The sequence below is a fragment of the Bos indicus x Bos taurus genome, chromosome 2, assembly GCF_003369695.1.
Source record: "Bos indicus x Bos taurus breed Angus x Brahman F1 hybrid chromosome 2, Bos_hybrid_MaternalHap_v2.0, whole genome shotgun sequence".
NCBI lineage: Eukaryota > Metazoa > Chordata > Mammalia > Artiodactyla > Bovidae > Bos > Bos indicus x Bos taurus.
Window position 1 is genome coordinate 28,833,803 of NC_040077.1, and position 26,408 is coordinate 28,860,210.

General features: G+C 36.3%; 1 protein-coding gene across 3 annotated transcripts in view; it reads right to left on the reverse strand.

The window, feature by feature from the left end:
• Positions 1 to 400: 400 nt before the first annotated feature.
• The window catches only part of XIRP2 (xin actin binding repeat containing 2), a 79,787-nt gene continuing 53,779 nt past the window's right edge, over positions 401 to 26,408 (reverse strand). The window contains exons 4-9 of one of the 3 annotated variants that reach the window (XM_027558660.1): positions 20,733 to 20,843; positions 20,242 to 20,314; positions 19,174 to 19,304; positions 9,192 to 18,510; positions 6,966 to 7,099; positions 1,810 to 2,298 (exon numbers count right to left, since the gene is read on the reverse strand). In XM_027558660.1, coding sequence (XP_027414461.1) covers positions 7,005 to 7,099; positions 9,192 to 18,510; positions 19,174 to 19,304; positions 20,242 to 20,314; positions 20,733 to 20,843 — 9,729 coding nt within the window. In that variant the 3' untranslated portion in view covers positions 1,810 to 2,298; positions 6,966 to 7,004. Of the gene's footprint in view, positions 2,299 to 6,965; positions 7,100 to 9,191; positions 18,511 to 19,173; positions 19,305 to 20,241; positions 20,315 to 20,732; positions 20,844 to 26,408 lie in introns of all 3 variants that reach the window. The other 2 variants (XM_027558680.1, XM_027558669.1) reach the window with 2 other exon arrangements.

Consider the following 26,408-nt stretch of genomic DNA (forward strand, 5'->3'; position numbering starts at 1 on the left):
GTCCACCAATTGCATATATAGTAAGCATTAAAAATGTGTGCCATAATTTTTTTAAGTAACTTCTAAAATCTTTCAAGTTCAGTTGATTTCTGAGTATGAACTTCACATTCACATTATTTTGATGCAAAGTGATATTTTTTTCATTAAATGTTTATAGGTATGTTCCATGATAGTTTAACATAGGTAAATAAACAACCATAATAGTTCTTGTATCTTTATAAAAAGAGGAAAAAAGAGGGTATTTATATTTTCTAATAATACTGTGGCTCTGGCTTAGTATTAAATTTTTCCAGGAGTGTGTGTTTACGTATTAAATGCTTGCTGCAAGACATATATTTCCTAATCATGATAACACACATGCTTAGAATGAAAATATACATGGAGAAAAGAGACACAAGTGTTTTGGTTTGCACCCCAGGTGATTCAATTTTATTTCAGCAGAAATTATAGAGAAAGTGTAAGAATGGTGATAAATATCAGAGTACAGAATGTCACCATGATGTTATCTGGCATGTTGAAAAAACAGAGCAATACACTTAAGTATCATTTGACAAGAAAACATTCAAGAATGTTTCATCTCTTGATTCCATTCAGACTAAAAGTAGATTCAAACCAATTATGAAAAACATCATCTAGTGTAATACAAGGAATTATTTTATCCATTGTGGATCCAATGGATATATTATATCCATTGTGATAGACATGAGATTTCTGAACGTTTACAAATTCAACAAGAGGTTACCAAAACCCGCAAAGTCTTCTTTAAGAACACTGATATTTCTCAGTGCCTGCTGTGGACTGCAAGTGGCCAGAGACACTTACTCAGTGTCACTGTAGTGTCTGTTCCTTTTAATTTGCTCTTCCACTGTGAGTTGTTCAGACTGGACTTCCACTCTGGGAAATGGAGGCTTGGCTGTAAATTCACAGCTCGGAGCATCAAGATCTGTGACGTGTGCTGCTCCTATTGTTTGCCCATGCCAATGTTTGATGTCCTTCCCCAATTCTCTTAAATACAAACAGGGCATATTTTTAATATGATCTACAGAATCTATTAAATTATGCGTAAAAATGTTCTCATTCCTTTTGGAAAAAGCAGCAATTTTCACCGTGTTCGAAAAGAAGAAATGTAGGTTTTTATTATTGGAGTGGTTTCCTTTGATGTTTAAAATGTTTGTCTCAGAAGAGGGCATTGAACTTTTCCCATCACCGAGGCCTGACCTGGAAACAGACTGCACAGGACTGCCAGCAGTAGCTCCGTCAGTCTGTTTATCTAGAGTCATAGGCAGCACGTTTCTTGAGTCAGTCTTTTCAGATTCAAATATACCAAGTAACTCCGAGAGTTTAGAAGCATTTTCTAAGTTTTCAATTTGATATTCATTTGCAGTGTAGTACACTTCACTTGACAGTGGCAATAGATTAGGAAATTCTAAAACAGATGTCTTCTGCCTGCAATTATTCAGATATGACGCTGCTACATAATTGTTATTATTATTCTTGTTCAAATTCTCTTTACGATTTTCTGGTACCACCTCATCATCAGTGTTAGTAACCTGTAAAACTTCTGCACCATCAGGTTCATTAGCTTTTTCATTTTTCTCTTTCTCAGCACTCTGCACAACCGCATTATTGTTGTCATTAAGATCCATTTCACTTTTCCTCTTCTTCTTCGTGTCTTCAGCCTCATTCACCTTATCTTGTACATCCTTATTTCCTTCCTTCTTCTCTTTTTTTGCTTCATATGCTTCCATTTCTTTGATTCCTGTAACATCTTCTTTCTGACACATGTGGATGGACTGCAGGCATGGCTGCAGGAAAGAAATGTTATCTCGTTCTTGTCCTTTGTTTTCCACAGTTTTCATGTGTTCTATCAGTGATCCACTTTTAAATTCAGCAGATGTAGGGGTTGTCATTTCCGGTGGCCATTTAGGTTTACTCATTTTGAGCTCTTCCTCAAGGGGGAAGGTTTTCTTAGGTATCTCCCTGGAAGGAGGCCAAATGATTTTTAATTTTCCCCTCTTTCCACATTTTTTCAAACCATCCCTTTGCCCTTCACTGTTATCAGCATCTAAATGTTTATTAAGTTCTCCAAGCATGGGGGTATTTTCCACATTGTTTTTACACATATTTGGGTCTTCATTAGGAGTAAAGTCAACTGAGCTGCTTTGATTTTTGCACTTCCATCGATCTTTATGCTGTTTGTGTCCAAAACCTTCATCGTAATTTCCTTTTGATTTGAAAAGTTGTTTAAAGTGAGGTTTACAATATATTTGTCCATGAAGTGAGGCATAATTTCCCAAACTGTCAAAAAGAAAAAACATTTTTAAACATTTTATATATACACTGCAAATTCTTACAGCGTTAGGGAATTGATTATTTCAAGCAATGAATCAGAGATTGAGTACAATTAACTTACTGGCAATAAGAACGTGCCTATTAATTGAACATTTCTGTTAGATAATATTCACCACTAATGCCCTCTATAATACTTGTCTTGCAGTAGTCAGAATTTCGTGCTGTATGTCAGGTACCGGTACAAAAGGTGCTATAGTGTAATGCATATGTAGTTATAGATGATGTAAAATGGTAGGACTAAATCTTTGCTAACTCGGAGAATTGTGAGGGGCTGCAGTTTTCAACAAATCCTGAATAGCATAAAAAATTAACTATTTGAACTTCCTAGTTAAGTGGACTTTGAATGAATGAATTGGAAAGCTTGTCTATGCAATTTTTTATCTTGTCTCTTTGGAAATATTAACAAATAGAAATGCCTGTTAAAATTAACATCAAATTTAGTCAAAGGCAGCAGCATAATTTTTTAATATTTCTGAATCACTACATAAAAATGGAGAGAAAAACTAAAAACCCAAGGATAAAATTACAACAAAACTAAGTGACAAGGTATCCTCATCAACCTCAAAATACAAGGAGGGAAGGACAAACCAATATCAGCTACAAGACTAGCATAATAGTTGCATGTGTGTGGATGACAACAGAGGGAGAAAGGAAGGTGTCTGATGGACCTGAAAAAATGAGACTACAAAATAATCAATATTTCCTGGAAAGTATCACATGCCAATTGGAGAGCAGCAGCTCAAATTGGGAGAGGTTTTGGCATTTCAATAGCCAGTGAGAGTGCAAAAGTCCTGTGGCAGGAAAGTCTGAAGAGGCTGGAGAAATTAAACTCAAAACTGACCCACTGGGATTGTTTAGATCCTACACTGTGAAAAATAAACATGGGAGTGGAATCAAAAGGGAGGAGAACAACGATGACAGAAATCAAAAGGTCCCAGTCAACATGAGGGAGAGAATTCAAGACAGGAAATCCCAGGAATCAAGGCACCACAGTTTTTTGAACAGTATAAGAAAATTAGAAAAGGTAGCCCTGTGAAGTTGGGAAAACCATCCTGAATTTTGCTTCCTTCCAAGATTTGTGTAAATTAACACCATATAAAAATAAGCAACAGCAAAGTATCAAGGCCAAACAGTATATAAAGTTATTATGAGAAGTGAAAGAATAAGGAGCATTATCACTGTAGGCAACGAAAACATGGTAGAAAAACATGTTCTTGAAACATCAAACTTTTAACCTACTATTTCAAAATGAGCTAAAAGACATTAAGAAAATGATAAAAGACCCAAAAGAACAGCATGAATTGTAATTAGAAAAAGTAATAAAGAAGGTGTCAGGTATCAAGAAGAAAACAGAAAAGGAAAAAGTCAAACATGTCAGCAATAAAAACCAAACTAAAAGAAAAACAAGAGCAAATCAATAGGAAACGTCTTAAGAAAAATATGGCTTTCCTGGTGGCTCAGATGGTAAATAACCTGCCTTCAGTGTGGGAGACCTGGTTTCAGTCCTTGGGTTGGAAAGATCCCTTGGAGAAGGGAATGGCAACCCACTCCAGTATTCTTGCCTGGAGAATTCCATGGACAGAGGAGCCAGGTAGGCTACATACAGCTCATGGGGTCACAAAGAGTCGGACACGACTGAAGGACTAACACTTTCACTAAAGAAAAATAGGAAAATTAAAAGATACAAAATTTATAATCATAAATGAAAAATATATAATAGGAGTTCCTGAATGAGAAAATAAAATTATGAAACAAGTTAAATACTAAAAAGCTATAATTTAAAGAGCATTTCCCAATATAAAAAAGAATGAAATTACATACTGAAAGATCACAAATTGTTATCAGTATGTAAGAACTAAAGGAATAAACTTTCCATGAGCCTTTTCTAAGGAATCTACTTGAAAATAAGCTTGAGCAACCATAATAACTAAGGAAATGTCAACATAAGGACTGTGGGTTAGATTAAATACATTGTTATATATTAACTGGGATGAAATGAGGGTATAGAGGGAGGTACTATAACATGTAACAGCTACATATGATGACACCAAAGACTCAGTACACTATTTTAACAAAATGGGGTGTGAGTGATCAGCGGAGCAAATTCAATTTTTAATGCTTTGATAATCAAATTAGTGGTGCTGATAGCTTTGTTTTTCTAAAACTGTTGTTCAAATGAATATGGGATAGTCTAACTCTGTTATCTCCTTTGTCTTTGAGAACCAGAAGCCCTGAAGTAGAAGAAGATACAGCTGTAACGGAGAAGAGGCTAAGCAAAAGCTATGAAATTCTGAATTCAATTTGGAAACATCCCTATGAATTCCTATTTTTTTCTGTATATATAAATATTTACTAGATCTTAACACTTAAAAGCTTAGAAATAGTGATCAACTCAGTAGAAAGAGTGTCAAGATTATAGTCTTGAAATATTTCACATTCTCACTAGAAGAAACCAAGGCTTAGAGAAATGACTGATTCTGCACCTGGGCCGGTAAATGTATAAGATGAGCGTGGGACATCTAGTCCTATCAGATAAAGAGGAGGTTATCACAGACAACTTGGGTTCTGTCAAAAGGACTCAGGAGACAACTTGAAGTGGCTTCCACTGGCCAGGTATAGAGTAACTGGAGTTTCAGTAATGATGATAATTGTTTGTGTAAACATGTGTAAATCTGTAAGTTTATAAAGACATTAAAATATCTTAAAAGTGGTTATCTCTAGGAGATAAGAAACTATTATATGAAATTGTTAAATAAAAAATTGATACATTGACAAAACTGATGAATAAAGGGAAAGAATTATGGACTTATTCTGCCTTTTTTTAAATTAACTGTATCACCGTGTAACCAAATACCAAATACAGGGAAGCATCTTCTGTGAAAGTATTCTAATAATAAAAAATAAAGAACAAAATTTGAGTATCGGCATTTTGCAGACATCATTGAATGGATAGAGGTATTACAAGCTTCAATATCTGCTATGTCACAAAATGAAAGAAAAGCTGACATAATGTATTAAGTATACTCTTGTCAATACTCCCTATGTTCTTCCAAAAGGAATCAAATCTTATTTTAAACTAGAATTAATCTAGAACCTGGATTCACCTGACAGTTTTTTAAAATACAGAGGATAAAGGAGCATATGAACTGCAGTATGAGTGTGTAATCAGCAATTCCAGACTGTGCAAAACTGCACAGGTCAAATGTCCTGGGTCTTTTCACAAGTAAGCAATAAGGAATGAAAGGAATGGATGGAAAGCCTAGAGATTATTTTTAAAAAAGACTTGAAAGACTTGAGAGAGTTTTTTAAAAAAGGATAAAACCAGAGTACAGAATTTAAGAAAGCACATTTGGGTAAATAAAACTATAAAATGCAAGGAAACAATTACTATAAAGGATATTTAGTCATAGGCAAGAGACTGGTTATGTTTGCAAAGGGCAAAGGGAGGAAGGAGCTTCTGGAATGGCTAACAATATTGTATTTCTTGATCTTGATAGTGTTTATGAAGTGTTCACTTTATAATTTAGTGAGCCACATATTTGCTTTGCTTGGTTTTCTGTATCTGTGGGTGTTATACGTGTTGTACTGTGTTTAATTGCTCAGTTGTGTCTGATTCTTTCTGAGCCCAAGAACTGTAGCCTACTAGGTTACCCTAGTCCATGGGGGTTCCCCAGCAAGAATAGTGGAGTGGGTTGCCATGCCCTCTCCAGGGGATCTTCCCAACCCAAGGATTGAACCCAGGTCTCCCGCATTGCAGACAGATTCTTTACCATCTGAGCCACTAGGAAAGCCTGGGTTTTATATAATGTTTTTTAAAAATAGCAGTCATTGAATAAATATTTTTGAGTCCTTATTGTATATTTGGGTTTACTTGGTACTGACAAGACAAACATTAACACATTTCCTACAGCCAGGGACAATTACACTAGACTGTGTTAGAATGGAGCGAACACAGGAGATGCTGTGATCCATATACAGGGGTAAAAGCAGGTCACTTCAAAGACATAAAGTCTCAGTTGAGGTCTGAGGAATGATATGGGGGTGAGGCATGGGAAAACTCCTCAAAGGAGCAGCAACAACATTTGGAATCAGCTAGATGAGCGAGAAAAAAAAAATGACTTCGAGGAACTGAAATTCAGTCTTCATGAAAAGCAACAGGCAACAGGAGGAAGGGGTGCTGGGAGATGAGAAGGGACAAGATATTGAATCGCTTTTTAATTCATATTTATATGTTAATTTTGGGAATAGAGGAAGCCATTATATGTTTAAAACTGGGAAGTGATCCCAGATTTGCATTTTTAGAAAGATCATTCTTCTTACGCAATGGAGCATGGCATTGGGAACGGTTGGTGGTAGTGAGAGTTATTTCTCTTATCTATGTGATCTTCATGCTTGGACTAAAGGGCCCCTTCTGAATTTTATTAAGAAAGCAAAATGTCAAAAGGAAAAAGGTAACAGCCATTCCGAGCAACACAGAAAATGACCACATTTCCATTTGTTGTTTTAACTGATGGAAACAGGATTTGGAAAAACTGACATTTTTGAAGAGACATGATGTAAGTATACTGCAAGCTCTTTGACTATTTGTGCCCCAGGCCACAAAACAGTTTTACCTCAGTTTACTGTTGCAATGGTGGCAGCGGAAACAGGATTTATGAAAACTCTGCCTGTCTGCTACTAGGCACTCCATTGGATAAACCGTCTTTTGACAAAGTATGCATATTTCCTTGTCTTGGAGTTGCAGTTTCTAAAAATAAAAATGTATAAGAGCTTATGTAATACTGTTTTCAGTCACATTGTAAAAACAAAACAAACAGCAACAGCATATTAACTGGCCATGCAGTTAGTGTAGAAAGTTCTAACACTACTGGTCTTGATGTTCCTTCCTGGATGTAGGGCATCTACCATTAGGCATAAGGTTCTGGTACAATCAACCTTATTCTGGTTTCTCTACTATTTATACATGGGACAAGTTAATTTTTATTATTTTAGGGAATATACATGAGTAAAATGTGTTCACTAACTTCAATACACTGAAAAGGATATATAGGAAAATCAGCCACGAGGAGACCTCCTGAGACCACTTATCATTCTAAATGACTGAACTTTCTATGTATATAAAAGTTTATACCTAACTTGGTCTAAAGTTTTAGTCTTTAAAGTATTCTGTAGAGATTTTTCTAAAATATATCCATATATCTTTTCAGCTGATATTTTATTTGTTTAGGTATTTTCTTGATGACTTAGTGTTGACTCTGTGACACTAATTCTTAACAATAAGACGAGACTCCTAAATACACTGAACTATTCAGAGCCATTTGTCCTCAGTCTAAATAGCTTAAGATTTCAGGGCTTCGGGGATTCTTATCTCTGCCTCTTATGATTTCCCTACCTCTACCAAAATTACATGTGAATGCCAGTTCCTATAAGTAGTTATATTACCAAGTGTTTGCATAGTTATATTACCAATGTTTGCCTAGTGGTTCAAAACTGACACAACTTTTGCCAGAGTATTGTTTTGATTCTCACAACTCATCTGTAAGAATAAGCTTTTGTAGTAGTTTTATATATGAGCATATAAGTGCATTGTTTTTTATATAAATAAATATTATATACACACACTTTAATGTTTTGATGCTCAATTTGGGCTACTAAGAAATCTCCTTTATTTATTTTGTTCTAATAGGAGACACACTTCTATATTTAACACCAGTTTCCTTGTATTTTTTATGTCTTTAGTTAACAGAAACTCAGCATTTGAAATTAGACAGCTTTGCTTAATTATGCCAGAAGCCAGTACATTAAGAAATCATATTAACCTGATAAAGTAGACACATATGTTGCAAATATGATAAGGGCAGAATTATTAGTTTCAGCAGTTTTTATTTTTAGGCTTGCTATTTCTTTCAATCTATCTAAAATAATGGGCTACATTAATTATGTCAAATCTTTTTATTGTGAAGCCTCATTAATTGTAAAAAGGAGGAAAATATAAAGAAATGAGCTGTTCTCTGATGTTAAAAAATCTGTACTAAGTTCATGTGTTTTAAATCTCTTTTCTTCCAAATATAATTATATTTTAAAATTATTGTCCACATTTATCTGTGAATGAGGCCAATTGAGCTATAATTTGGGGTTTAGGAAAGGCAAAAGAAAATCAATTACAAGGGGAAAAATAGCAGTGGCATTAGAGAGCCAATTCCATCCAACTCAACAACAATAATTAAATATACAAAAGGTCTAATTCCATACTACACTTTTGTCAGAGATCCCAATCAATGAAAATCCTTAAAGCACATATGCAGAGTGTAAATTGTTTCTTGGATTATTACCAGGTTGTATTGAATGCAAACTCAAACACCACTTAAGTCTGGTAGTTAAAAATCTATCAATAATAGGTCAAGAAATATTATCTCCTATTGTCTTTAACAAGTGTATAAAATAATATTTTAATAAGAAATACTCATAATGTACTAATGGTATACAATAATTAATAAATATAAAATCTATATAATAATTAATGCTATCACAATAGCAATTATTATTATACCTGCTGCTTTATCTAAAGCCTTATTTACCTTGACAAACACAGGTCTCAATAACCTATAGAGTAGTGTTTGTTACTCTCACACAGGGCTGGTGAATCATATTAAAAGCTTTTGTAAAGAGAAAGTAGTAAAAGCAAGCATGGTAAAGGGAAGGATAGCAACAACCAGGGAAAGCTGTTAGTTTTACGTTATGGTGTTTAGTTCTTTCCATGTACTCTTTTAATTGCAAATCGTCTTAGCTCTGTGCTTTTAAAGGGTTAATCTTACTTCACTCTTTGCAAGGTCATTTACCACGTATAAATGCAGATTCCTCTTGGAAGGTGGTTTCCATCTCAGTTGCAGAAGCATCTGAGGTTGCATATCCCAAGTTTTTAATAACTCTTTCACTCTCCTGCCAAGTCTGTTGAAAATTCCTCCTGAGTTCTTTAGGTGAATCAGAAACATCTAAAATGTGGCCGGCGATGACATCCTCATAGGTGGGTGGGGCGTGCTTGAAGTCAAAGCGAGATCTGCCAGCTTCTGAGCCATGTGACGAAGAGACTGTCGTCTTCGACCCAACAACCTGACTCTCAAATGCATCCACACCTGAGAAATGTTCACTGAGAGACCTTGTTTCAGAGCGTATGCTGGGCAGCTTAACGGGCATCATTTCTTGTAGCTCTCTAGGACGACTGTGAGAAAAACCCGTAAAGCTAGTGCTTTCTGAAGATGTTAATCCAAATTCCTCCTTAAATGAACGGCTTTCTTGCTTTATATTACGATTTGCTTCTCCATTTATATAAGCTCTTCTATTTGACTGTGTGTCAAAACTTAGGCCATCCTCAAATCCCCTGAACCACCTGTTTATTTCATGTTCATGGTCACTCATGAAATTTTCAGCCATTTCAACAGTCCTGTTGGCTGCTTCGTATCTCTGCGCGTGCTCTGACAGGCGAGGTCCTTCGACTTTGCGGATGATTTCCACTGCGTCAAAACTCTCAGTATCTGGCACTATGTCTGTAGCAGAATTTACTCCATCTTTGTGAACGTAAGTCGACCTATTCTCTACTTTCCTTACTTCCTCTTGAGCTTCCATGGATTCTTTGAAAGAACCACTGTCAGCATGATTTACAGTTATAGGTATTGTGATTGTAGGTGGAGAGTCCCTACCACGAGCCTCTATCTTAATTTGACGGCGAAGTGTTGCAGGAGATGTGATGATCTCAGACCTCTTCTCCACAATGGGAACCGGGGTTATTGATGAACATGGGATGATCCCTCTGGATAACTTCGCAGTGGTGTCTTTGAGTTTCACAAGTTGTTCAGAACGACTCTTGGGTGGCGAAGGGGAGGTATTTGCTTTGAGGATTCTAGTTGGTTGTGACGGCCTTGGTGATAGTTCAGCAAAACTGTCCTTTTTAGGGGACTGGGAAAGCTCATCCTTGGGAGAGGTTTGTGTTCGCCGGGCGGTAGACTCGATCGTTATGAAAGTTGGTGACGATGGGCGTGTTTTTAAAGATGGAGGAGGAACCTTGGCATCATCTAGTTTAATTTCCTGATGGGTTTTCACTTGATGATGAGCAGTAGTTTCTTGATGAGTTGCTACTTGGTGGTGCTCTGCTTTTTCCACAATTGTATTTTCTTTCTGCTGGGTATTTTTATTATAACTGACATTAGCATTAGACACTTTAGATAATGTTTCATTAAGACTGGTAGCTTTATTTCTCTGCTTTCCCGCTTTAGACGATATCATGGCCGTTTGAATTGTATTTTCACAGGACACAAGCATATCCTCTGCCTGAGTCTTAATGTGTGTTATTTCTTCTTTGATTTTTTCTATGTTATTCTCCATAGCAATGCGAACTCCATATTCTCTTTTTTCTTCACTTAATAGCCATACTGGAATAATTTTTAACAGCATCTGAAATGTCTTAAGGCCATTTTTATCTGGCTCTGCTTCAAACTCTTTTACCCTAGACAGAATCTGTTGTAGTTCTTCACGTTTTCTCAAGAATTCCAATACATTTACAGCACATTTTCCATCATCCTGCTGGGATTCTTTCGCAGAAGAGAATAAAGATTTGTTCTGTGTAATCTCTTGCTTTGACTCTTTAGTATTAGAAAAGACTTGTTTCTGTTGTATGCCCTTGACGCCAAGATATTTTTCTTCCTGAAGATTATTATTTGGCTGGGGCAATTTTTTATGTTCAACTTGACTTTCAAAAGACTGTGTATGTGTTTGCTGAAAATTCTGAGTCTGAGAATCAAGATGTGCCTCAGTAACCTTTTGTTCGACTACCTTCTGAGCTGATATATTCAAGTGTTCTTGTTTTGTTTCAGCTATTAGACTTTCTTTCTTTGGACCAATCATTGGTGGTCCCTGAATTGTTTCTTCACTTCCTAGAAGTTTCCCACTCTCAGATTCTCTAAATTCTCTTTGCTTCTCATGAACTATTTTGAGCTTACTTTCATGGCTTTTCCCTGTGGTTTCTGTAGGCAATTGTATTGTTGCTCTCTTCTCCTTCGCAGGTAATTGATAATGTTTTTCAGTCACTGAGTGCTTATAGCTACTACCTTCAGTCCTTGCTTCTGTTCTCCCGGTTTCCTGGTACTGTTGTTTGGTAATGGTTTGAATATCAACTTCAGATTGCTTTTTATGACTTTCATAGCTGTGGTTTGTTTCATCTAACTTATGACCTAGAATTGGAACCTTCATGGTTTTAACTTTGAAACTGGGGGAAACTGGCTGGCTTTTGGGCAAGTGCAGCTGCTCCAGATGCTTCTGTTGTGTTTGCTGGGTCCTATATTCTTGCTGACTCTGTTTAATTTCACAAGCTGATTTAGATTGGATCATACCCTTTGAGCTCTGCAAAACTTCCTTTTTCATCGTATCTTTGCCTTCCAAGGTTGCTGGAACATGTTGGAGCCTCTTGGCAGAGAATGTCACTGCCGGTGTTGTGGAAAGCTGGTTATCAGTACAGACCCTTAGATCTTGAGAAAGACTTTGAGAGACTGGGTTGGTTTGGGCTGCAGTCACCTCTGAATCCATTCCAGTTAGGGGGACCTCCTCCTTTGTTTTTTGTAACAGCACTTCCTTTTTCAACTCTGATATGTTTTGATTTTGGCTCTCTGTTCTAACTATGTTGTAGCCCGAACTCCCCTGTCTCTGTTTTTCAAGCTCTTCTCTTTGTTGTCTGTATTTTTCTTCAGCAATCATTAAAGGTGTTTTAAATTTTCTCATATAAGGTTTTGGACTTTGCTGCCCTGAACCTGCTGGAAATGAATGAGATTTTATGAGAGGTGCTATAGGTTTTTTCTTGGGTGGTGAACTTTCTGGAACTGCCTGTGAGAAAGACCTTGTAGAGTCCATAGATAGTTGTTTTCTTTTATCAAGACTTTTGCTAGATACATTCTGCATTGTCTCTATGTGTTCACTGCTAGTTGCCGTTATTACTCTTTTCTGATCCTTTGAGGGAGTCATTTTACATTCTGTATCTGGCAGAGAATTTTCCAAATCAACTTTTGGGGAACTATGATTCTTTATATCTTCTATCTGCTTGGGAAACTTGGGTTTGGGGAGTGTGGGAGGTGGCAAACGTCCTCCAGATTTTCCTGTTGTGATTTTAGCCTGAGAGCTTGAGGCTTCTTCTTGGGAGTATTGTATGAATGTTCCATTATGCTTTTCTTGAACAGAAGAGGAAAGGAGATGTGCTGGTTTTAGAGCTGGAGCTGGAGGAGGAGGGGGCGGTGGTGGAAACGTGGATAGACATTCTCTTTCAAATTTCTCATCTTCTGGTGGTGGAGGAAGAGGGAGGCCTGGAAAATTTTCAAATTCAGCCTGTATCTTCTCAGTGGACAGTGATGGAGGAAACACATTTTTTTCAGGCAACATCATTAAAGGAGGTGGAGGAGGAAGAGGAAATTCAATTTCAGATGATGCATTGGAAGGTAGAGGAGGAGGTGGAGATGGAGGTGGAAGAGGGAACTCATTTTCCTTTGCATTATTTTCAGGGTTAAATTTGATTGGATTAAAGGACATTTCCATTGCCATTTTTAAGTCTTTGGAGGTATTTGTCTTCATTAGAAAGTCCTGGCTCTTCAGATGAATATCAGTCTGCTTTTTGTCAATTGCCTTAAGTTGATTGTGGCTTTTTTGGGAGACTTTCACTTCTGTTACATTTGACATGTCTTGATTCACAGGCAAAGTCTGCCACCCTGGTTGAAGGGTCACATTCTTTTTCATTATATCTTTATTAGAATATTGCTTTTCTTGTTTTAACAGAGTCTGCTTCTGAAAGTCCTCTGAAACCTCACGTGTTTCTCCAACCATCCTGTTGACTGGACCCTGGGTTAAACCAGGCCTAGAGCTTTGTGTATCTGTTGATGTTTTAGTGTTTTTGGTATTTTTAGGACTCTTGACAGGGAAAGCCTCAATCTTCTGGTAGTCATTCTTCAGTTGGCCAGTTTCAGTCTGTTGCTTTCCAATTGTTTTGTCAATAGATTGCAAAAACACAGCCTCCTTCTTCTGTTCTCTCTCTGTCTCTGCTTCCTTGGTTTTTCGATGTTCCCTAACTGACAGGGTTGAAGTCAACTGTCCGCTTACATGTTCATCCCTAAGATGTTGCTCTGTCATGTTATCAGTCCAGATACCCACTTGGTGTGAATTAGATAGTTTTCTAAGGTTTTTCTCAAGAGCATCATTGTTTTGTTCACGATCTATGACAATCTTTACAGGGCCTTTGGGGGCTTTTGGAAGATTAACCTCAGTTCTTTCTTTCATTAAATCTCCATGACAAGATTTGTTTATAGTTTGATTGAGAATGTCTGCTCCCTCCTGCCACCTGGCTGCTGGCTCAAAGGGTCCTGGTCTTGGCTGCAGAATGCTTTTTTTGTCCCTCTGGACAGCCACCTGATGAGTCCCTGTTTTCTGCTCTTCTTTGGATCCTGCCATCACAGTCTGCACTTCATCTTTCACTGCACTTTTATTTACCTCTTTGAAAGCTGTTTGTGTTTCTTTTAGATTCCTTAATGATGCCTCGAGGTCATCTAGGATAAGCTCCTTTTTCAGTATTTCCGTCCTCGTACGTGCAGTCTTTTCAAGGCATTCAATAGCTTTCTCAATATCCCCAGGGACGACATCAGGCTGTTTAGAATCTTTCCATTTTTGACTTGATTCCTTAAGTGACTTGAGGGTGGTCAGCATGTCACCTTTTATAATTTCTTCTGTTTTAGCCACTGTTTTCTGACTTACGGCCTGGCTGAGGGAGTTTAGGGTTGACTTCACATCACCTTTAATAATTTCTTCTTTGGGTAACTTACAAGATGTATTCTGAGGCTCTGTCAGAAAAACCTTAACTGTATTATGCACATCTCCTGGGATGATGTCAGTTTCATTAACAGTACGTTCAACCTGAGATTGCCTTTTCTTTAATAACAGTTTTGTGCCTTCTACATCACCACCAATGATTTCTTCCTCTTTTTCTTGTTTCCTACCTGTTAGTATTTCATTTGAGCCTGTCTGGAGTTGTCTGAGATAATCCAAAGCTCCAGTTTCTATGCATGTTGTAAAAAACTGAACATTTCCTCTCTCAGAGGCATCAATTTTAGCCCTTTCAGATATTTTATTGTTTGATATGGAAGATAGCAAATTATGAATCGTACGTTTTACATCACCCCCTACTATTTCTTCACGCTTAATTGTATCACCAGCATTTTCATGAAGAAGACAATAGATAGTCATGTTAATATCGCCTCTTTCATCTTCCTGAATCAAAATACCTTTCTTTACAGATCTTTCCTCAGAGAACAGGTTTTTTATTGCTTGTTGGACATCACCACTCACTATCTCTTCTTTTTCAGCATGAAATTCTGTTGATCTGTTTAATAACTGAGTTTTGGTCAGATTAACATTTCCCTTCTCTTCTTCACTGACCAAAATCTCTCTTTTCTTACAGTCTCTTTTGGAAAGAAGGTTCACCATTATATTTCTGAGGTCAACCTTGATAATTTCTTCTTTCTGTATCTCAGGTGATGCTTGATTCATTAGCTTGTATTTTGCCATTCGAACATCCCCAACCTCATCAGCTTCAATGATGATTCCAGGAGCCTCGATAACTTTTTGAGAGTACAGTTCTCCTAAGGTTTCTTTAATGCTCTTGCCAATAATTTCCACCTTTTCTACCCTATTTTCAGTAAATCTGTGAAGGGGTGTGGTTTCAAAGAGCCATGTAGTTGTCTTGACATCAGCAGGAGGGATTTCTTCCTTGGTGATTTTTGTGATGCTTTCATCTGCTTCCTTAATAGAATCCAAAGTTTGATTTTCAAAGAGCCATACTGCCTGCTTCACATCACCTTTCTGCATATCTTCCTGGGTGACTGTTTTGATATTTTCATATTCTGACCCTTCTCCTCTCAGTTCATCTAGAGTATGGGTCTCAAACAGCCAGGTGGATGTTTTAACATTGCCCTTCTGTATTTCATTGACACTTACTGTTCTTACATAAGTATTCTTATCCAAATTTTCAGACTCAAAGAATTGTTTACTTTTCCTTACATCCCCACCTTGAATACAGTCCACAGTGGGCACAATATCACGTGATTCCTTTGCAATCTGATCCAGTGGCTGGGTTTCAAATCTGTATCTAACAGAACTAACATCCCCCTTCTGAATGTCTTCTTGTGTGACAGATTTAATCACATACACAGTCTCAGATTCATTAATTGAGTCTAATGGTTTTGTTTCAAAAAGCCACCTTGTCCCTCGTACATCACCGTGAATTACCTCTTCCTTTTTAACTGTAGTCACTTCATGATAAAACCCTTCTCGATCTTGAATTGCATAGAGTGGCTGGGTTTCAAAGAGCATTCTATAGCTTTTTACGTCACCCTTTATTACTTCTTCAGTAATTGTTTTCTTGGTGCTAATATAGTCCGATTCTTCTTTAATCTCATCTAAAGAAAAAGTCTCAAAAATAAAGCACCCCTTTCTTACATTTCCACCTTGTATGTCTGTCACTGTCTTAACTAATTCATCACCTTCTTGACTTTCTTTTATCATATCAATTGGTTGGTTTTCAAAGAGCCACCTACAATTTAAAACATTGCCTTTCTGAATATCTTCAGCCTTTAGGGTTTTGATCTTTCTCAAAACCTCCTCTGAACCGGAACTTATAGAATCTAAGGACTGACTTTCAAATTTATGCCGCATGCTGGAGACATCCCCAGCTTGGATATCCATTTCTATGGCTTTGATCTCCTTTCCTTCTTCTCCTTGTATGCTGTCCAAATTTTCTGTCTCAAAAAGGAAACATGTTGTACGAACATCCCCACCATGGATTTCCTCTTGTTTCACAGTTTGCAATTTGACTGTTGCTTCAGAGTCATCTTTTATGGTATCAAGTGGCTGAGTTTCAAAGAGCCAGGTACAGGCTTTGACATCTCCCTTATGAATTTCTTTACTGCCAGTCATTAGTGAAACTTTTTCATAAAGAGATTCCATTGGCTGGGTTTCAAAAAGCCATCTACAGGTTTTGACATCCCCTTTAACAATATCAGTGACTTGTTCAGTTTTCCTTTCTACTTCTTCCATATTGCTAAAATGTTTAATAGAATCAAGTGGTTGGGTTTCAAATAGCCACTTAGCAGATTTTACATTCCCAGTCTGTATTTCTTGAGCAGATATTCCTCTAATTATCTGATATTTATGAATGCTTTCATCAAACTGATCAATGGGCCTTGTTTCAAAAAGCCACCTACAGCTTCTTACATCACCTCTTAGGATTTCTTCTTGCTGGACTGTCTTTACTTGATGGTATTTTCCAAGGTGATCTTGAATGGCATATAATGGTGTTGTTTCAAAGAGTGATTTATTTAACTCTACAGCACCTCTTGTGACTCCTTCCACCTCTATTTTATGTGATGCATCAAATTTAATCAAGTTGTTTGATTCAAAGATATGTGTATAATTCCTTACATCTCCTCTGTCAACTTCTTCAAGTTTCACTGTTCGTATGTACTCTTTTTTATCTTCTCTAATCTCTTCCAGAGGTTGGGTTTCGAAAATCCATTTTTGGTGCCTGACATCCCCCTTTTCTTCTTCAGAAGCAGTAATTTTTTGAAGTTTTCCTACATCAGGGCTATCTTTTAAAGCCTCTATTGGAAGTGTTTCAAATAGTTGCTTAGTAGTTTGTACATCGCCCCCTATTATCTCTTCAGACTTTAGATGGTCTGCATCAGGAACTTCTTTCAGAATATCTAATGGCTGTGTTTCAAACATCCAACACTTTTTAGAGACATCTGTACCTATTACTGTTTCCTTTTCAACGATGACCTCTTCTGTCTCTTCTTTGATTTTCTCCAAAGGTTGAGTTTCAAACAACCACTTGGCCCTATGCACCCCACCTTTGACATTTTCTTCCATGGATATTCCTCTGACGACTTTAATTTCTGTTATATCTTTGTTAATTGTGTCTAGGGGCTGTGTTTCAAACATCCAACGTGCTGTTCTCACATCCCCCTTTTCAACATCTTCTCTGTGAACAGTTTTAATTTCTAGCATTTGACCTGAGCCATCTCTAATAACATATAATGGTTGCGTTTCAAAATATTTTATACTTCTCTTAACATTCCCCTTAATTTCTTTGAGCTCAGATCTGAGTTGCAGTAGGTGCATCTCATCTACTGAGTGAAGTTGTCCAAGTTGATCCAGATGTTGAGTTTCAAACATGTATCTCACAGTCTTGACATCCCCCCCAGTTATGTCCTTTATGGCAGTTGCTATTGATTCTTCTTGGCTTTGATGCAATTTATTCATCGAGTCTAATGGCTTTGTTTCAAACATCCACCGGGCTGTGTGGACATCTCCTCTGGCTAGCTCAGGAATTTTCTCAGCATGTTTCTCAGTGCCAGAAGAATGATCCCCCAGAGTATCGATGGGTTGGGTTTCAAACATCCATGTGGTATATTTCACATCACCACCAGCAATGATTTCTTGATCAGCAATGCCCTTGGAGATGTTGTCTTCATCTGGAGAGCCATTGTTGATGGAATCTAATGGCTGATTCTCGAAGATCCATCTCATGGACTGCACCTCCCCCTTCAGAATTTCATCCCACTCCACGTGTTCTCTTTCCGAGTTCAGACCTTTTTGAGAACTGTCATTCGTATTTTCAAAAACATACCGGGCTTGTTGCACATCTGCTGAAACTGAGCTCCCCGCATTCATTTGACGAGAAACAATCTCAGAAACCTCACTGATATAATCTTTTTCTAAGTTTTTCCTTAACTCAGGATGGATGTGTTTATATAAACGGTTTAATTCATACAAATTTCTTTGCTTGGAGTATAATTCTTTAGGGACTGGTGGTTTTCTAGGAGGGTTGGGGAGTTCAGGGGACTGGGAAAATGCTGTCACATCTACTGGAGGTTGAAGCATGTCGGGAGGGGGAGGAGGAAATTCTTCTGTCTTTTCCGAAGGAGTGGCATTAATTTGTGCCAGAGTTGAGGAAGTGGCACTGTGGTCACTGTATCTGGTGGTTGATGTTTCCTTCCTCTGGCTGGTTGAAGTGTAAGAAGTAGAAGAGGTACCCACAATTGATGATGGCTTTAAAGTCTCTTCAGATTCACTTTCCATCTTTAAGGGAGAGAAAATCAAATCTTATAAAGATGAGTATAGTGGTGGAGACTTTCTGGGCACTGCCTTTCACCTGCCCATGCTACAATATCTCCATTGGGAACAAGAGGTGATAGACTCCATTTAGAGACCTACTTCAAAGCAACATTCAGTATATGTTGCTATCTTTCCTATAATCCATTTGCACTTTTTAGAATGATATTCCCTATTCAATACATCAGGAACTCAGTATTTTAACATTTACCCATAATCTTGACTGTCTTTCCTTCTTTACTTAATGTGCTATGCAGAGTAATCTAGAGGGAAAAAATTAAAATCTTAAAGCACTTTTGAGGGTTGTTTTGTTTTCCTTGGAATTTTAAACACAACAGAGTAAGTAGATGACATTTAAAAACTGGCTTTATTACTTTATCTAATGTTAATTATTAAACTTAAGTACATACATAATTTTTTCTCCCCTAATTTGCTTTAGTGAGAAAAGTTTTAATTCTCTCTACTGCTTTTCTCATGTAGAATAATATTCTTTGTCTGGAACAGAATAAGTACTGGTTCAGGATATTTTTTTTGCTATTGGAAAACCTCTTCATTCAATAATTTGAAAATGTTATGTGTTTACATGTGGTTTTATACTTAACATGTCTCTGTGCAGAGACATTATCTTACCTGAATCTGCTTGGCTGGGGTCAATTCTTTGTCAGAATAAAGGACCTTTTCCTGGACAGACTTTTCAAATTGTTCTTTTAAAAACTTAGTCGAAACCTTTGGAATCTCTTCATCTTCAGGTGTATCTATGACTATAAACACAAAAGAACACCATGGATATTATGTAACTAATAAACATGATGTTTGAGAAGTCATTATAATACTATGGAAAACTTCTTATAATGTAAGTTAAGTAAAAGTATTCAGGATATAAGTGTATACATATGGCACTACTTCATTAGGTAAGTTAGTAATTGTCAAGAAATATAGGAAGAAAAATAATGGTGGTTACTGGATGGAAAGTCATAAGTTATGAAGCTGTTATTTATTTTAATTGCATATATTTTCCAAATTTTCTACAAGCATGTTTTACTGTTGTGCTCAAATAATAATAAAAGTTATAAAACAAGAAAAGAACAGCAGAAGAATAGAAAAGGATCTACTTCCTTAAGCAAAACTACAATAAAACAAAATTCAGATATAGTTAAGTAACATTTGGGTCACAGTTGGCTTAAATCTTCCCTTCTAGCACTTAGGAATAGCAAAACTCATTCCCCTTTTACAGGCAAGACACTCTGTACCCATTTTATGCAGATCCGCACAAGTTTGCCTGGAATCTAATCTCATATCTGGAGGTTGGAGAATTAGACTTAAACATGCTTGAATCTATCATTAAAAGTAATACAATCTAGAGAACTTTTCTGTTCCCAAGGAGCTTGATAAACATCAAGTTTATTCTAGATCCCTAAGGCAAAAACAATTCAGAGGTGACTGGCTTATCACCTTCTAGGCTTTTGGATACATCATAAGGTTGAAGGGCAATGAACTATTTTAGAAGCTTATTGCAGCTCTTAGCATAGACAGAACCTAATTATATATAGAAATACTGCCCTATCTCCATTAGAATCATGAGTAATAGTTACTAACTTTATTTAGTGGGAAGGCTTGTACTTTAGAAGTTCTCTATTCAAACACAGACGCATCAACAGTAAAAAGGTATATTCAGATCAAATAATATCAGATTCTTACCTGTTTCTTGAACATATTGATGGAGCTTAGAAGCTTGGTTTATTTCCTCAGTGTGTTTTTCAAGATGAGAGACCTATGTTTAAAGATAATTTTAAATAAATAATTGTTTTTAAGAAATCAGGTCATTTCAGGATTGTACATGTATTCTTGGACTTCCCTGGTGGCTCAGACGGTAAAGCGTATTCTACATTGCAGAGTGATTTTCATCCAAGACTTCAGTACACATAGAGAGATGCAAATTAAACACTGATCATTTATTTTAATGCATGAGCTCATGCTATAACAGAACATATATGAATGGACATCTAAAGTACCCTTATATTTTCAGGGTGCTCATTTTATATTTCAAAGACTTCAAAGTTGGGAAAGAGACACTGATGTGTATTGGTATTAAATACATAAAGGAATATAAAAGCAATTGTTTATAACAAGATCAGAATGTCCACACAGTTCTGGAAACTGTGTGGAAAGTGTTTTTTCTAAGTAGTTACCATTTCTGTTCCAAGAACATCAATTTTGTGTGCTTCGGAAATTTCTGGTTCATTTCTTTCCATTTCCTGGCTGCATCTTGAAATGTCGACCTGGCTGCTACGGATTACCTCCTGAAAATGAATGAATGAATAGACAATGCCTTAAGAGAATTGTGAAATTTTTAACTTTCATTTTATCAGTGCAATTTCAGTGAAAGAGACTTCTGAAAAAAATTGTTTCCTCGGTATATTGCTTTGCTTGACTGTTGTAACAAATGACCACAAACTTAGTATCTTGCAGTTGTATAGGTCAGAAATACTGAATGGGTCTTGCTGGGTGTTAGCAGGTGCCATTCCTTTCTCCAGGCTATAGGGGAGGATCCATTCTCTTGCCTCCAGCAGTTCTAGAGGCTGCCCACTTTCACTGGATCGTGGCCTCCTTCTTCTAGTTAAACTTTTTCTCACTCTGCCATCTTGCTGATTTTCTCTTCTGATCCCCCTTTCACTTTTATGGACCCTTGTGATTACATTGGACTAATCCACAGAATCCAGGATTATCTCCCTGTCAAAAGGTCAGTTACTTAGCAGCTGTAATTCCATCTTCAACCTTAATTCTTCTTTGTCACATAACTTAACATATCCACAAATTCTGAGGATTAAGATACAGGTATCTTCAGGAGCCAGTATTCTGTTTACCACCCTTAAAAAGCAACAAATGTTAACGAGGCAACTCATACCCTGTATGACAAGGATGACTCTCAAAGAGAAAATGAAAATCCTTGATGAAAAAGAAATATATTAATATTGTTGTTTATAAGCCAGATTTTCATGTTACAGAAAGACATTCCTGTGTTCAAGTTGACCTTCTGATTTGGTGGCAGATCTAGAGTCTAATTTAAGAGTATAATCATTACATAAAACCAATATAAACAGGCCATATTATGCTAGCATATCTCCATCATCACACATCAGGCTACTTTTGATTTTAGTTATGCCATTGCCTTCTCCAGTTAAGTTAGCATAGGTGATCCTGACTGAACTGGATGGTTGAAACTGCTACTAACTTTGGTGATCCATCCCTGCTGTTACTATGGGATGGGATCTGACAGAAATATATGATTGTTTGATTGATATGAAGCATTTGGCATACTGCTAAAAATCTTACCATCAAAAAATAGAATGTAGACAGATGACTCTCCAAGAATACATCTATTTGAACACCTTTGAAGCTGGGATTTCACTGTACTTTTGATAATTTACATGACTAGCAAGTGCTGTTTTTGATATGGGATTTCAGTAATAAAAACTTTGTCTTACTAAAGTATAGTCAAGTGAGCAAAGGTGAATTATTATTATTAATCAAATAGAAGCACTAAAGTTTTTCTTTTTAAACATGGAGTTAAATAGTTTTAAGTGATTAAATTCTAAACCTTTAAACCAAGAATAAATTTATATTAAAGCTAATTCATGAGATCTTGACTTGTGATTTTTTTTTTCTTCTTGCTAGTATACTTGCAGTGTTTGGCTTTTTTCCCCCAAGTCTATTTGGTATATAGGGTCAAAGTTAATAAAGTGGCAGTCATATATTTGCACACACACACACACACACACACACACACACACACACATATATATATATATATATATATATATATATATATATATATGGTTTAGTTGCTAAGTCATGTCCAACTCTTGTGACCCCTTGGACTGTAGCCTGAAAGGCTCCTCTATCCATGGAATTTTCCAGGCCAGAATACTGGAATGGGTATTTCCTTCTCCAGTGGATCTTCCTGACCCAGGGATCAAACTCTGGTCTCTTGCATTGCAAGCAGATTCTTTACCAACTGAGCCACTAGGGAAGTTGTATATATATATATACACACACACACACACACACACACACACACACATATGTATATAAAACATGACTTGATTTTATTACACTTCTCTGGGAAGGAGAATTAAGACAAAAAATTGATAACCTCTCAAATGTCCTACAGAGAATTGAAGCCAAAATCTAGGTTTGTACTTTAAAATGTAGATTATATTCCATTCACTTCAGTTCAGTTCAGTCGCTCAGTTGTGTCCAACTCCTTGCGACCCCATGAATCACAGCATGCCAGGCCATCCTGTCCATCACCAACTCCCAGAGTTTACCCAAATATTTTTGGGTAAACCTAATATTTACACCTAATATTCCATTAGGTGTGTTAATTAACTAGATGGGAGGAATCCTTTCACAGTGTATAAGTATACCAATTATCACTGTGTATGCTTTAAATATCTTATAATTTTTTCAATTATACTTCAATAAAGGTATAACTGAATATCTAAAAAAGGCATTTGAAAAGGTACCTGAAAAAATTTAAATTATACCTCATTAAATTAAAGACCAGTGTAATATTTTCCTAAGCAGAATGCGCTTCCAGCTCTAGTCATTTATCACATGATATTTATTAACATGCTTGATGCATAGTTTATGCTAAGGAAAAGTTTACTTAATGAATGAATGAATAAAACAAAATAAAACTTCCATTAACAAATTAATTTTATTCAACCTTCTATTTGCCTGAGAATGTCCTAGGACCTGGGGTTAGAACAATGAACAAATGTGTACTTTACTTTCTCAAGAGGGAGTATAGAAAGTAAATAATCCATATTCTTTCCTTTAAGTTCAGAGAATCATAATTCTATAATAAGAAGTTGTGCATAATCAAGTTTTATTTAAGGTTATTAATAACATTATGCTGGAGGAAATAATAAAAGTATTATCTTTTGTTGTCATCACCTAGGTTTCCCAGGTGGTGCTAGTGGTAAGAAACCCGCCTACTCAGTTCAGGAGACATAAGAACCTCGGGTTCAATCCCTGGGTCAGGAAGATCCCCTGGAGGGGGGCACGCCAACCCACTCCAGTATTCTGGCCTGGAGAACAACGCCATGGAGAGAGGAGCCTGGCAGGCTGCAGTCCATGGGGTTGAAAAGAGTCAGACACGACTGAAGCGACTTAGCATGCATGGAGAGAATTAAAACTGTCATTGAAGACCACAGAGAGAAAGGAATGCACGGGTACAAATAACATTTCTTTGTGTAAAAACTGTTTGCAACTATGGCAGATCTTTCTATCTATCGACATATAATGGGGATATTCTATGAGTTTCTTTTGACACACTGAGAAATAGGAAGTACTGATTAAACAGTGAAAGAGCAAAGGACATGGGAACTTGATCAGTGACAAGATCCTTACTGAAGGGCACTTTGATCATTACTACAGAATCACATCTCTGCCTAGAGGCGCATATGACAAGCTGTGATCCAGAGACCCATTTATTTGACCCACTCAATGATTTTAAGGTTTTGAGCTAGTTAACGCCTACAAAAAAAATCAAGAATCCTGCTTATGTTTGAAATTTTGAAGATCCGGCAACACTGGATTCACATTCCAGCATGGCAGTGGCTTGCTGGACAAAGTAGTGGCCACCCGTCTTAGTTGGGACATACACTTTTCAGTTGGTCCCTGTTCCCATCACTCACTAATGTTTCACACCAAACCTGCCTGGAACCATAGCAATTTGAGTTTCTGATACTTGCTGCTAACTGTCAGGCTGAAAGAATAAAGTCAGTAAGTTAACTTGGTATGTTGAGAAAGATAAATGCAAAATGTTGGGAGTAGAAAAACAGTAAATAAATATATTTCAACACATTTTTTAAAAAATTATTATTTTCTGGGGCAAACACTTTATACTTAATGTGTATCTATTTGGTTTAAAAAAATCCAGGCCTATCATCTCTAAATATATTTTCTTGTGGGAGATGACACAACATAAACACATAAACAGTACAAGGATACATAAATTTAGTTTAGAGGTATAAGCTTCTACTTCAGCACTTATGTGCTATTATGAAACAGAACTATAATTGTTACACTAGTTCGGTATGTTAGTGTCAATGCATCAATTTTACTGCCCCCTGTTTTCTGTAACTTACATAAAGCCTGTCTTAAATTATTCCAAGATTTTGTTTCCATTATTTACTGTGTTTCATATTTTGTAACTAGTGGAGTTGGATTTTAAATCTGACTTTCTTTCTTCCCAAGTGTTGGTGTCTATAGACTGAAGGGTTAGATAAAAGGATGGATCATCATAATGATCAGGAAGAAATCCAATTATACAAATAAATGCAATAAAGAATTCTGGCCAGAACACCATACATAAATTCACATGAAACAATTCATGAAATTGGTATTAATACTTAAAAAATTAAATTCAAATATAGATTGGCTGCAAGAATAAAAATACAATTTTGGGTTCACAGGTGGATCAACCAAAATCAGTACTCACGCCCTCCTTTATACTAGGTATGTCATAAGTTACTATGGGTAACTTACTAAATCACACCTAACTTTTTAAAAAAAATCTCATTCATCCCTGAAAAGAAACATATGATATATATGCTCTAATTTTGGAATCTAGACAACATCGGGCAAAATAAAAAAATGTTATAATGTTTGCATAACTCATGCCAATCTGGTATCAGCTCATAGATTAATCAAGTATATTACAAAGTTTCCATGGATATACATTTCTCCAAAAGGGATTTCTCCAGCACAGAAAAGATTCCACACTTTGCCTACTTAATTTGCCATTGTTCTTATCACTGTAAGAAAAGGCATTGTACATTTCCACTGATAAAAATGCAAACTCATGCTATCATAATGAGTAAGGGAAGAAAAAAGACAAGCTTTTTATGATGACTCACTATTATTGTGACTCTTAGAAGTACATCCATTAAAATAAAGTGTGATGTAACTGGCAGAAGAGTAGATAATAACTGCCTCACTAAAGTGGAAAAAATAGCTCATTTTCAATGCTAGTAATTCAGCAATTTTACCCATCACTAACCTCATTCTTAATAAAACCAGGAAGGATTTGTACCATTGTCAAACAGGCAGAAATAATACCCAAAATGTGCTTTTTATGTTAACAAAGATGTCAGTTGATTCAAGACTTGAAAGAATAATCAGTTCTTTAAGTGACGAACATAAAAATTTGTAGTTGATATATTGTGTTTGTCTAGATTTGGATATATTTGAATTAAAACATGTTTTATTTTTGCCCTAAGTTTTTTCTCTTCACTTTTTAAAAAATTTACTTTAAAATTTTACAGCATAAAATTTGATATCCCTGTAGTTTGAGCTTCATGTTAGGGTTTTTCCTCATTCACTACACACTTTTGAATCTTGGCTCAAAAATTGTTTTTTCTTTGAAACCTTTCCTGACTTTTCTATACAGAGGTACCTGTTCCTGCTTTTATTATCATATTCCTATATGGTCAGTACATATCTCTATTACCTACCTATCACATTTCTCATAACTGAACTCATGCATCTTCAAATCTTGATGTTTATCTTCCTGGTAGAGAGTAGATCCTCCCCTCTAAATGTCAAGAAGTGAATGCATGGATAAATAACTTTTTTCTTAGGAATGTGAAAACTTTATGATTTTATAAAAATCTAGTTTAAAAATTAAAGTTCTATAAAATCGTATGATTTCATTTTTTGATATTTCAGTTGATAATCTTTGATACTGAACATTTCATAATTGGTAGGCAGGGTTACTGAAGCTGATGCATATAGCAATAATATGTCAATCACTGACAAAGTATACTTAGCAGAGTTCTCCTGGTAACACTCAAATG